This window comes from Vulpes lagopus, chromosome 1 (assembly GCF_018345385.1).
Source record: "Vulpes lagopus strain Blue_001 chromosome 1, ASM1834538v1, whole genome shotgun sequence".
Classification (NCBI taxonomy): domain Eukaryota; kingdom Metazoa; phylum Chordata; class Mammalia; order Carnivora; family Canidae; genus Vulpes; species Vulpes lagopus.
Genome location: NC_054824.1, coordinates 157040409 through 157053067, shown reverse-complemented (window position 1 = coordinate 157053067; position 12659 = coordinate 157040409). Strand labels below are relative to the sequence as shown.

The window sequence follows — 12659 nt, the reverse complement described above, 5'->3', positions numbered from 1 at the left end:
TTTGGTGGTATCCCATAAGTTTTTTAAGCTTTTATCACTCTTAAAAATATCCTTTTTGTTCCTCTGATTAGATGAATTCTTGCTTTCAAGTTCACTGATCCTTTTTTCCAATTGATCTAATCTGCTTTTGAACTTCTCAGTTTTTCAGTTCAGTTATTATATTCTTCAGCCCTGTAATTTCTCTTTGGTCCTTTTAAAATGTTTTCTGTCTTTCTTTTGTAATTCTCATTGTTTCTGCATTGCTTTCTTGATCTTGGTGAGCATCTTTATGATTGTTATTTTGAACTCCTTATCAGGTAAGTCATTTATTTGTGTCATTAAGATCCATTTCTGGAGATTTATCTTGTTCTTTTGTTTGGAACATATTCCTCTATGTCTTCATTTTCCATGACTCTTTGCATTCGTCTCTACACATTAGATAAAACAGCCACCTCTTCCAGTCTTCACAGAGTACTCTCATATAGGAGATCACTCTCATCAGTCACCTCCTTCTGATGTCCTAATTGTTACTCAAACCTTTGTAATGGCACAAACTGCTTTGTTTGTTTTTACTGGCTCCCAGTTTTTGAGGGTATACCAAGATACATCATATTCAACACCTAAGTGCAAGCTAAGTGGAAGCCAGGCTCTCTGGTATAGCTGGGAAGGTATGTGGTCAAGCCCCTTCTATGGAGAAACTGGGAGATGGGTGTTTTTCCCTGTTCCGTTGGCACTGGGTCCAGGTGTATATCTGCAGGGGTGATGTTCCTGTGACCATTAAGATCTCCTTATTTATTGCTACCATCTTGTGGGACTCATGAATGGAAGTTTCAGTGGCTATTAGTTTCAGGTGACCTAGGAACCTGTTCTTTGGGTTTCAGCCATAAAAATTTGGGTGCAACCGACATTTGTAGATCTCTTTCATGGGAGATATTGGCTACTTGGAGCAGGCTATAAGGAGACAACAGCAGAGGTGTCAACAGCTTTTGTGGTCCTTGGGAATGGTGAAAGCTAGCCTTTAGATGCATTCTAAATTAGAAGTCTGACCCTCAAGCAGCAGTTTTTCAAGTATGCAGGGAAGGAATGAGAGATGGGCTTTTTTTGCCTATTCTTTCTGTGCTGAATGCTAGGATGATAGCCAGTTAAGAACTCCTTCTTTATGTATTACTGTGACCACTGCTTGAAATACTCTATCTCCTGACATCCCATAACTTATTCACTTTCTGTCTACATGCAACCTTTCTCCTCAGAATAACACTGCTCAATACAACTTTCTGTGATGAAGGAAATGCTTTATATCTGCACTCTCCAATGAAGTAGTCACTGCCACAATGCGGCTATTAAGCACTTGAAAAGTAGCTAATGTGACTGAGGTACTGAATTTTAAACTTTATTTAAGTATAGCTACCTGTGACTAGTGGACACTGTGTTATACAGTGCAATCATAGAATATATGAGAAAGGGATCTCTGGTTTTTTTTTTTTTCATTGATGCAACCCGGTACTTTTGTGCCTGTAGATACTCTATAAATATCTGCTGAATGAATAAATGAACAGTGCTACCAATCAATCCTGTTCACCTCTTAATCCCTGACTCTTTTGATCTATAATTCCAGAATGAACACTTTCTGATCATCTCTAGGCATTCCCAGACTGCTGAGTGTTCAGCAATGATCCTTTAAGTCATCCATAGAACATCTTCACAAACTTCAGCATTGTACATCAATGATGCTAGGTTATATAAATTATATAAATTAAACTGGAACATACTTGGCAATGTGAGTGATAAATAAAGGAAAATGCAAGGTATAGGAAGTGGACCTCTCATTGAGCTCATATTTGGGGAAAGTATGAAATGAATGCATTCTTCCCTTTGTGTTTTAGCCAGGAATCCAAATAATGAGACATGCCCCAAATCTGTCCCATTGCTTTCTTTATTCTGCCAAATGAGAGCTCTTTCAGCTTTTAAAAACTCCCAGAATATGATATCCACCATGAAGTTTAAGGAACCATAAAATAAGCTACTTCCACTAGCTTTTACTTATGACAAAATCATCATGGCTGATATCCTTATAAGAAAATTTTTATGGCTGCAAATCCTTATGGCCATCTTCCATAAGAGTAATTACAATTTGGAAATGGATTTTTCAGTTAGATGCTCTTAAAAGTAAAAACAGAGGTAGAATTTAAAAGAAAGGATGAATAACAGAAGTTTTGGTTTTAGTTTTCAAACTGCATTCCAGGGAGTGCCTTCAGGAATTGCTACAAAGACCTCAACTCTGTTCATATGGTCTATCCCAATCTTTCTTCAACCCTGTTTTATTTTTTTATGCCATTGTGAAAAATTATTTGTCAATGCTTGCATCATTTTGCATCAGTCATGTTTGCAAATCACTGCATTTAACCTTCTTCACTTATTGATTACCTCAATAAATTGACTTTTGAAGGATGCCAGATGGCAGGGAATTCAGTGTTGAATTATCTGACAGAGATCAGTGTTGCAGGTTCAAAGCTGAATATATTTGAATATATTTTGTTTGGATACTAGGAGTGCAGGTAGTGAGGTTGGCATTATTATGAAAAATTGATGAATGGAACATGTATTCTAGTAGGGTCTTATAGGCAGGGCTCAAAAAGTAGTTTTGGTTTATTTAAACAAATATTGTTTTTGTCATCAGCAGGAAAACAGAGATCCACAACAAGCTTTTCGATTATGGCTTAAAAAAAAGCATGAAGAGCAGTTGAAAGAAAGAAAGACAGAAGAACTACGAAAGCAAGAGGAATGCTTATTCTTCCTTAAAGGAACAGAGGGCCGTGAGCGGGCCTTCAAACAGTAAGTCACAGGCTGGGCATGGTTCCCTCTCTTCACAGTCATTTCAGAGAGCTGTATAGTCAATAAAGTTTAAAATAAAACCCACAATTTAAAATAAATAAATAAATAAATAAATAAATAAATAAATAAATAAATAAAAATTAAAAAAAATAAAACCCACAAAATACTTTCTCTCTTATATTACATGTCTATTCAATTTTAGATCCACACTTTTAAAACTTTGAGAAAATTCTTTAACTCCATATTTTACATAATATCTATATATCATTCTTTCTTTCTTCAAGATATTTTCAATACCAAAATTATTTTATATTTAACCAGTCTGACAACCTTTGATAGCCTACCATTCCTTAGTAATTTTGTTCATTTCTCAAGGGAAATGGGAAAGATGGTGTATAACTACTCCAACACATTCCTTAGAACAACTGAATAGTTAGTTGCATTTTCCAAAAAATATTTTTCTGTATAGAAAGACAGTCAGGCTGAGAAGGAAGTTCTGTATAGGCCAAACTGAAAAGGGGATTTGGGCACACACTATGGTAATTTGAGGCAAACCTGAACTTTTCAGTTATCTGATTAAGACTTTATATCACATTGCTAATTGTGAGGAAACAGACCTGGTTTCATAATTCTGTCAGCAAGCCTTGGGAGAGGGAGTGAATATTGAATCCAGTTGCTTGAAGTTACTTCCTTCCTTCCCTCCCTTCCTTCCTTTCTTCATTCCTTCCTTCCAATCTTTTGTTCCTTTGCTTTCTTCCTTTTTTTTAAAACACCTATATGTATAATTCTTTATTATAACAGAAGCAGTAAATGAACATTGTAGAAATGGAGGGAGAAAAGTCACATTTTCATCATCTAGAAATCAGTACCTTACTGCATATCTTTTAAATATTTCTGTATACATTATATTTAGAATTTTAAAATACAAATTTGAGATTATATGTTTATACTGTTCTGTAATCTGCTTATTTTTATTAATGATCTCATCTAATATCCAGCCCATAATTATATTTTTCCCAATGGACCCCTAAATGACTACAGTTAATTTGCTCAAACTAGTGTCCAATTTGGGACCACACAACATTGGCTTATGATGCTTAAATCTCTTCTACTGACACAGTATTTAGTTGTATAGAGTTATTTATGAAAACAAATGTATATGCACACGTGAACCATGTACACTGTCATATGTGTGTACGGTTGTTTTTTTTTTTTTAAGTTACTTTACCTAAGCAAGCAAGGTTTATAGATTTAGATTTGTTTGAATGTGGACTCTTCCTTTACCTTTTTTGGATGTTTTTGTGCTTAGGCTTATTCTTCCATTTTAAAGAAGGACTATTTTAATGCACTAAGAAGCCAAGAGCTCATTAGTGTCTTTACCAAGAAGAGCAAGGCAACATTTCTGCATGCTGGGATTCTTAACCTAATTGAGTTATGTTCTGGAATGCAGTTAGTTGAAAAAAAATAAGTTATTTGAAATCTATCAAATATTTGTTTGCTTAGAAAATCATATTTAAAAAATAATAGGACCTATATCGCATCTAAAATATTGTTTGTTACTCAAAACTCAATTTTTTTTAGTTAGCAGTCTCATTGTAAGACATACTTAATCTTAAGTATTTGATTGCAAATGTGACTGTGTTCTCTTGTGGGAGCCTAGGGGATAAGCCTGAAATTTTCATTAGTACTTTAGTAATTTTTGTTGTGACTATAGTATTTCAATGTAAAGAAATTCAATTTCTTTTAATAGTCAATAGCAATAACTTTTTAGTAAGAAGAGTACTCACAATGATACTCACCAGATCTGATTGTATCTCTTTCCACAGATGGCTACGAAGGAAACGGATCGAAAAACTAGCAGAACAACAAGCTGTCAGAGAAAGAACTAGACAGCTCAGACTAGAAGCAAAGCATTCTAAACAACTGCAGAGCCACCTATACATGTCAGAAGCCAAATCTTTTCGTTTTACTGATCATTACAACTGAAAGTATCTATTCAATACCTCAGTTGGAAGCTGCTATCCTCAAAATTTTGGATATTATTTCTTATGGTCTGTGTACTTTGGTCATACTCTAAATTATGGAAATTCTATTTATCTTTTGGTGATACTGACAGTAAATTTGTCTTTTTTTTAAACACTAAACAAAATAAATTTCTTTTCTCTCAGTGTTGTGCTATATGCCATCTCATAGTCCATGCGACAAACTGAACAATAAATGAACTCTAGATTGCTTTACTTCTAAATTATTTTTAGCATTTCTAGCTGGAAAGAACACAAGAAAGCAACAGGTTTCTATTAATATTTTAAAAAGATCACGATAGAACATTTCACGAAGCTGAAGGAGTGACCTTTTAAACAAGACTGGTTTGAGGCCTCATACGAAATCCTATCTATGATAATTTTAATTTGAATAGCTGTGGCAAGGTAAGAAATAGGATAGGCTCACTTTCTTGTGTTCCTTTAAAAAAAAAAGCAGGAGTTCGTGGCAAGATGGCAGAGATGGTATTCAGGGTAACAATGATAAAATTACTAGCTGGGCTTGAAAAAAGACTCTAGAGAATCTCTTTGTGCAGAAATGAGATCTAATCAGGCTGAAATAAAAAATACCTTACAGAGATGCAGTATAACTGGATGCTCTAACAGCTATGGGAAATGAGGCAGAAGGGAGAATAAGTGACCTAAAGACAAGTTGATGGAAAGTAAGGAAGCTTAGGAAAAGAGAAAAACAACTAATAGCCAATGAAGACAGGCTGTGAGAGATGTGATGCCGTTTAAAAAAAAAAAATCAGAATTATTAGAATTCCTGAGGGGGCAGAGAGAGAGAGAGAGAGAGAGAGAACCAGAAGGTATATTTGAACAAATCATAGCTGAGGACTTCCTTAATCTGGGGAAGGAAACAGGAATTTGTATCCAAGAGGTAGAGAGGACATCTCCCAAAATCAATAAAAATAGATCAACACCCCAACATATAATAGTGAAGCTTGCAAATTTCAGAGATAAAGAGAAAATCCTGAATGCAGCTTGAGACAAGAGATTCCTAACATACAGAGGGAGAAATATTAGATTGACAGCAGACCTCTCCACAAAGACCTGGCAGGCCAAAAAGAGCTGGCATGATATATTCAGAGTACTAAATGAGAAAAACATGCAGCCAAGAATACTTTATTCAGCAAGGCTGTCATTCAGAATGGGAGGAGAGATAAAGAGCTTCTAGGACAAACAGAAACTTAAAGAATACGTGACCACCAAGCCAGCCTTGCAAGAAATATTAAGGGGCATCCTGTAAGCAAAGAGGTTGCCCAAGAGTAACAAATGAGAAACAATTTGCAGAAGCAGGGACTGTACAGGTAATACCATGGCACTAAATTCATATCTTTCAGTAGTGACTCTGAATGTAAATGGGCTAAATGCTCCAATCAAAAGACACAGGCTATCAGATTGGGAAAAAAGCAAGACCCATCCATATGCTCTCCACAAGAGACTCATTTTAGACCTAATGACACCTACAGACTGAAATTGAGGAGGTGAACAATTTCTTGTGCAAATGGACTTCAAAAGAAAGCTGGGGTAGCAATCCTCATATCAGATAAATTAGATTTTAAACCAAAGGCTGTAGTAAGAGATGAAGAGGGACACTATATCATACTTAAAGGGTCTATCCACTAAGATCTAATAATCATAAATATTAATGCTCCTAATTTGGGAGCAATATTAATGCTCCTAATTTGTTTAATTATCTTAAATAATTTATAATCCAAAGTAAAGAAACACATAGACAATAATACATTGATAGTAGGGGACTTCAACACCCCACTCACAGCAATGGACAGGTCATCTAAGCGAAGATCAACAAAGAAACAAGGCCTTTGAATGACACACTGGACCAGATGGACTTCATGGATATATACAGAACATTCTGTCCTAATAATGCAACAAAATACACATTCTTCTCAAGTGCACATGGAACTTTCTTCAGAATAGATCACAAATCACTTCTCAACCAATACAAAAAGATTGGTATTATTCCCTGCATATTTTCAGACCACAATGCTTTGAAACTTGAACTCAATCTCAAGAGGAAATTTGGGAGGAACTTAAACACTTGGAGGTCAAAAAGCATCCTACTAAAGAAGGGGTCAACCAGAAAATTATTAAGATTCATACAAACTAATGAAAATGAAAGCATAACTGTTAAAAACCTTTGTGATACAACAAAGGCAGTTGTAAGAGGGAAGTATATTTGAATATAAGCCTCTATCAAAAAATTAGAAAAATATCAAATACACAAGCTAACTTTACACCTAAAGGAGCTGGAGAAAGAATAGCAAATAAAGACTAAACCAAGCAGTAGAAGAGAAATAGTAAAGATTAGAGCAGAAATCAATGAAATAGAAACCAGAAGAATAGGAGAACAGATCAACAAAACTAGAAGCTGGTTCTTTGAAATAATTAATAATATAGATAAACCCCTAACCATATGTATCCAAAAGAAAAGAGAAAAGACACAGAATGAAAGAGGAGAAATCACAACCAACACTGAAAAAATACAAACAATTGGAAGACTATATTATAAGCAACTAGATGCCAACATGTTAGGCAATCTGGAAGAAATGGATGCATTCTTAGAAACTTATAAACTACCAAAAATGATACAGGAAGAAACAGTAAACCTGAACAGACCAATAACCAGCAAGGAAATTGAAGCAGTCATCAAAAACTTCCCTAAAACCAAGAGTCCAGGGCCAGATGGCTTCCCAGAAGAATTCTGCCAAGCATTTAAAGAAGTAATACCTATTCTCCTGAAGCTGTTTCAAAAGATAGAAATGGAAAGAAAACTTCCAAACTCATTCTATGAGGCCAGCATTACCTTGATCCCCAAACCAGACAGAGACCCCATCAAAAAAAGAATTACAGACCAATATCCCTGATGAACATGGATGTCAAAATACTCACCAAGATACTAGCCAATAGGATCCAAGAGTACATTAAAAGGATTATTCACCATGACCAAGTGGGATTTATCCTTGGGATGCAAGGGTGGTTCAACATCCACAAATCAATCAATATGATAAATCACATTAATAAAAGACAAGAACCATATGATCCTCTCAATGCAGAGAAAGAATTTGACAAGATACAGTATCCTTTCTTGATTTAAAAAACTCTTCAAACTTAAGGAATAGAGGGAACATACCTCAGTATCATAAAAGCCATATATGAAAAGCCCACAGCAAATATCATTCTCAATGGGGAAAAACTGAGAGCTTTCCCCCTAAAGTTGGAAACATGGCAAGGATGGCTTCTATCACCACTGCTGTTCAACATAGTACTAGAAATCCTAGCCTCAGCAATCAGACAGCAAAAATAAATAAAAGACATTCATATTGGCAAAGAAGAAGTCAAACTCACTCTTTGCAGATGACTTGATACTGTATATGGAGAACCCAAAAGATTCCACCCCAAAATTGCTAGAACTCATACAGTAATTCAGCACTGTGATAGGATACAAAATCAATGCACAGAAATTAGTGGCCTTTCTCACTAACAATGAGACTGAAGAAAGAGAAATTAAGGAATCGATCACATTTACAACTGCACCAAAACCCATAAGATACCTAGGAATAGGTAAATACCTAAACAAAGAGTTAAAGGATCTGTACAGAACAATAATAAAGGAAATTGAATAAGATGTAAAGAAATTGAAAAACAGTCCATACTCATGGATTGGAGGAATAAATATTGTGAAAATGTCTATGCTACCCCAAGTAATGTACACACTTAATGCGATCCCTATCAAAATACAGTCAAAATTTTTCATAGAGTTGGAACAAATCATCCTAAGATCTGTATGGAACCAGAAAAGACCCTGAATCTCCAGAGTAATGTTGAAAAAAAAAAAAAAAGCTGGGAGCATCACAATGACTGACTTCAAGTTATATTACAAAGCTGTGATCATCAAGACAGCATGGTATTGGCACAAAAACAGACACATAGATCAATGGAACAGAATAGAGAACCCAGAAATGGACAGTCAACTCTATGGTCAACTAATCTTTAACAAAGCAGGAAAGAATATCCAATCGAAATAAAAGAGTCTCTTCAAGAAATGGGTGTTGGGAAAATTGGACAGCAACATGTAGAGGAATGAAACTAGACCACTCTCTTACAACATACAGAAAGATAAATTCAAAATGAATGAAAGACCTAAATGTGAGATAGGAATCCATCAAAATCCTAGAGAACACAGTGGCAACCTTTTTGGCTTTTGCCACAGCAACTTCTTGCTAAACGTTTCTATAAAGACAAGGGAAACAAAAGCAATAACGAACTGTTAGGACTTCATCAAGAAGTCCTTTGCACAGCAAAGGAAACAGTCAACAAAACTAAAAGGCAACCGATAGAATGAGAGAAGATATTTGCAAATGTCTTAGCTGATAAAGGGCTAGTATTCAAGATCTATAAAGAACTTCTCAAACTCAACATCCAAAAAACATACAATATAGTCAAGAAATGGGCATTAGACATGAGCAGACACTTCTCTAAAGAAGACTAAAAATGGCCAACAGACACATGAAAAAATGTTCCACATCACTTGTCATCAGGGAATATAAATCAAAACCACAATGAGATACCACTTTATATCAGTTAGAATGGCTACAGTTAACAAAACAGGAAATAACAAATTCCTGCTGTTGGTGGGAATGCAAGCTGGTACTGCCACTCTGGAAAAAGGTATGGAGTTTCCTCAAAAAGTTAAAAATAGAGCTACTCTACAACCCAGCAATTGCACTACTGGGTATTTATCCCCCAAATACAAATGTAGTGATCTGAAAGGGCACCCACACTCCAATGTTCATAGCAGCAATGTCCACAGTAGACAAGCTGTGGAAGGAGCCAAGATGTCCTTTGACAGATGAATGGATAAAGATGACATGGTATATATATACAAGGAATATTACTCAGCCATCAGAAAGGATGACTACCTACCATTTACAAGGATGTGGATGGAACTGGGGGGTAATATGCTAATTGAAATAAATCAGTCAGAGAAAGACAATTAGATGGTTTCACTCATGCAGAATATAAGAAATAGTGCAAGGGACCATAAAAAAAAAAAAAAGCAGAAACTGGGAAAAAATCATATCAGAGAGGAAAGACAAACCATGAAGGAATCTTGACTCTGGGAAACAAATGGAGAGTTGCTGAAGGAGAGGTAGGGATGGGTAACTGGATGAGAGGCATTATGGAGGGGACAAGATGTGATGAGCACTGGGTGTTATACGCAACTCATGAATTATTAAAAACTACATCTGAAACTAATGATGTACTATATGTTGGCAAATTGAATTAAAAAAAGAATATAACAATTATGCATCCAATTTTGGTATGTTACAAAATTAGCTAGTTCTTTTTGAGAGTTTATAATATGCATGGTATTGTGAATGCTTTACATAAATAATTTGGTATAATCCTTATAACATCCCTATTAATCTTTTACAGATGAGGAAGCTAAAGTACAGAAGTTTTTCACAGACTCTTATCTGTATAATTGCAAAATCCTTTCTTTTAGGGATATAAAATTTACATACCTTGGTAGATATTGTGAAATATTTGAGACTATATAGGAACCTGATGTATGGAGGAACAGTACTCTTGATATTCAAGAGCATTTAAGGGGTGGAAGACAAAGGTAAACATTACAAGTGTGATGGAAACTGTAGAAGCTTCTGCTAAAGCTTCAAAAGACAGATTCTTATCAACTGATTATTTGCACCTTAACCACTTGACCCTAAATGAGAAAACAGAGAATTCAATCCTGTCTCAATTTCTTATAGCACTTTCAGCATACACCAGATAATTTAACATTTCATTATAACTAGTCTTGCATTTTTTAGTTATCTTTAATGATGAAAACCAATTTGACATTTAAATATTCCACAACATTATCACAAAAAGGCTATTGTAATTTTGATAGAGATTGCAGTGAATCTATAGGTTGTTTTGGGCAGTACTGCCATTTTAATAAAATTGTCTCCCAATCCATAACATGGGATTTCTTTTCATTTAGTGCCACAGAATTTTGCAGTTTTCACTGTACAAGTCTTTTACTACAGTTAAATTTATTCACAGATACTTTATTCTTTTGGATTCTACTACAAGTGGGATTGTTTTCTTAATTGCTTAAGGGTTGTATATTCAAAATCAAACACAAATTAATCTTGTGTATTCATCTTTGCTGAATTTATCAGCACTAGGTTGTTTTTTTTTTGGTTGTGGGGTTTTTTTTTGGTAGATTCCTTGGAATTTTCTCTATATAGAATATTACCTCTATATAGATTGAGATATTTTTACTTCTTCCTTTCCAACTTGGATTCCTTTTATTTCTTTCTTGATTACTTTGGCTAAGACTTCCAGTATAATGCAGAATAGTAGTGGTGATAGTGGGCCTTCTTAATCTTGTTCTTGATCGTATGACAATAGCTTTTAGTCTTTCACTATTATGATGTTAGTTGTAGGTTTCACAGAATTGCCCTTAATGAAGTTGAGGAAATGCTATTCTTATTCCTCTATTCTACTTATTCCTATTCTTTGATCTCTATTTTTCTGAGTGTTTTTATCATAAAAGGGTGTTTGATTTTAACAAATGCTCTTTCTGGATCAAGTGAAATGATCATGTGGTTTTTCTCTTTTGTTCTAGTGTGTGTATTGCCTTGGTTTTCTTATGTTGAACTACCCTTGCATTCCTGAGATAAATACCACTTGGCCATGGTGTATAATCCTTTAGTTTTGCTAAGTTGTGTATTTCTAAAGATTTGTCCATTTCATCTAGTTTAATTTGTTGAAGTACAATCATTCCTTTTTTCTTTTAAGATAATTTATTCACGAGACACGTAGAAGCAGAGACATAGGCAGAGGGAGAAGCAGGCTCCTGCCTGGGAGCTTGATGTGGGACTCTACCTGAGGCAAAGGCAGATGTTCAACCACTGAGCCACTCAGGTGCCCCCAATTATTCCTTTTTCTTTTATTTGATGTTGATAATAATTTCTCCACTTTCATTTCTGATTTTAGTTATTTACATCTTCTTTTTTTCTTAGTCTGGCTGTAGATTTGTCAATTTTGTGTATTTTTTCAAAGAACCAATTTTTGATTTCCTTGATATCGTTTTTCTGTTCTCTATTTTATTACCTCTACTCTGATTTCCTCCCTTTTGCTAGCTTTGGCCTTAGTTTCCTCTTTTTCTAGTTCCTTACAGTGTAATGTTAGGTTGTTGATTTGAGATCTTCTTTCTTTTTTCTTTTGTTTAGCTATTTATTATTGACAATCTTAAATCAACCATTGCAGAAGTGTGCCATTAGTCTGTGGTTATGAATGTACATATAATTTGTTTTTTTTGATAAAATATACATAACAAAACATTTTGGCCCCTTTTAAATGCATAATTAACTGGCATTAAGTATTCATACTGTACAATCACCACCACTTTCCATCTTCAGAATTTTTCATCATCCCAACGGGAAATCTGTATCTACTAAAAACTCCTCATCTTGCCTTCCCATGGCCCACTATAACTGTTATTCGTTTTGTCACTATGAATTATTTCACATAACTACACTATTTGTCCTTTTGTTTCTGACTTATTTAACTTAGTGTAATGTTTAAAGGTTCATTTATGCTGTAGCATTTATCAGATTTTCATTCCTCTTTAAGGCTAGTATTCCATTGCATGTATACACATTTAATTTATCCATTCATCCATCAAAGGACACCTGTTACTTCCACCTTTTGGCTATTGTGAATGCTGCTGCTGTGAACACTGGTATACAAATATCTATTTGGGTCCTTGCT

General features: G+C 34.8%; 1 protein-coding gene across 2 annotated transcripts in view; it reads left to right on the top strand.

Moving 5' to 3' along the window:
* The window catches only part of CCDC181 (coiled-coil domain containing 181), a 36429-nt gene extending 31451 nt beyond the window's left edge, over positions 1-4978 (top strand). The window contains exons 5-6 of one of the 2 annotated variants that reach the window (XM_041756611.1): positions 2660-2811; positions 4638-4978. In XM_041756611.1, coding sequence (XP_041612545.1) covers positions 2660-2811; positions 4638-4797 — 312 coding nt within the window. In that variant the 3' untranslated portion in view covers positions 4798-4978. Of the gene's footprint in view, positions 1-2656; positions 2812-4637 lie in introns of both variants that reach the window. The other variant, XM_041756534.1, reaches the window with a different exon arrangement.
* Positions 4979-12659: the final 7681 nt, after the last annotated feature.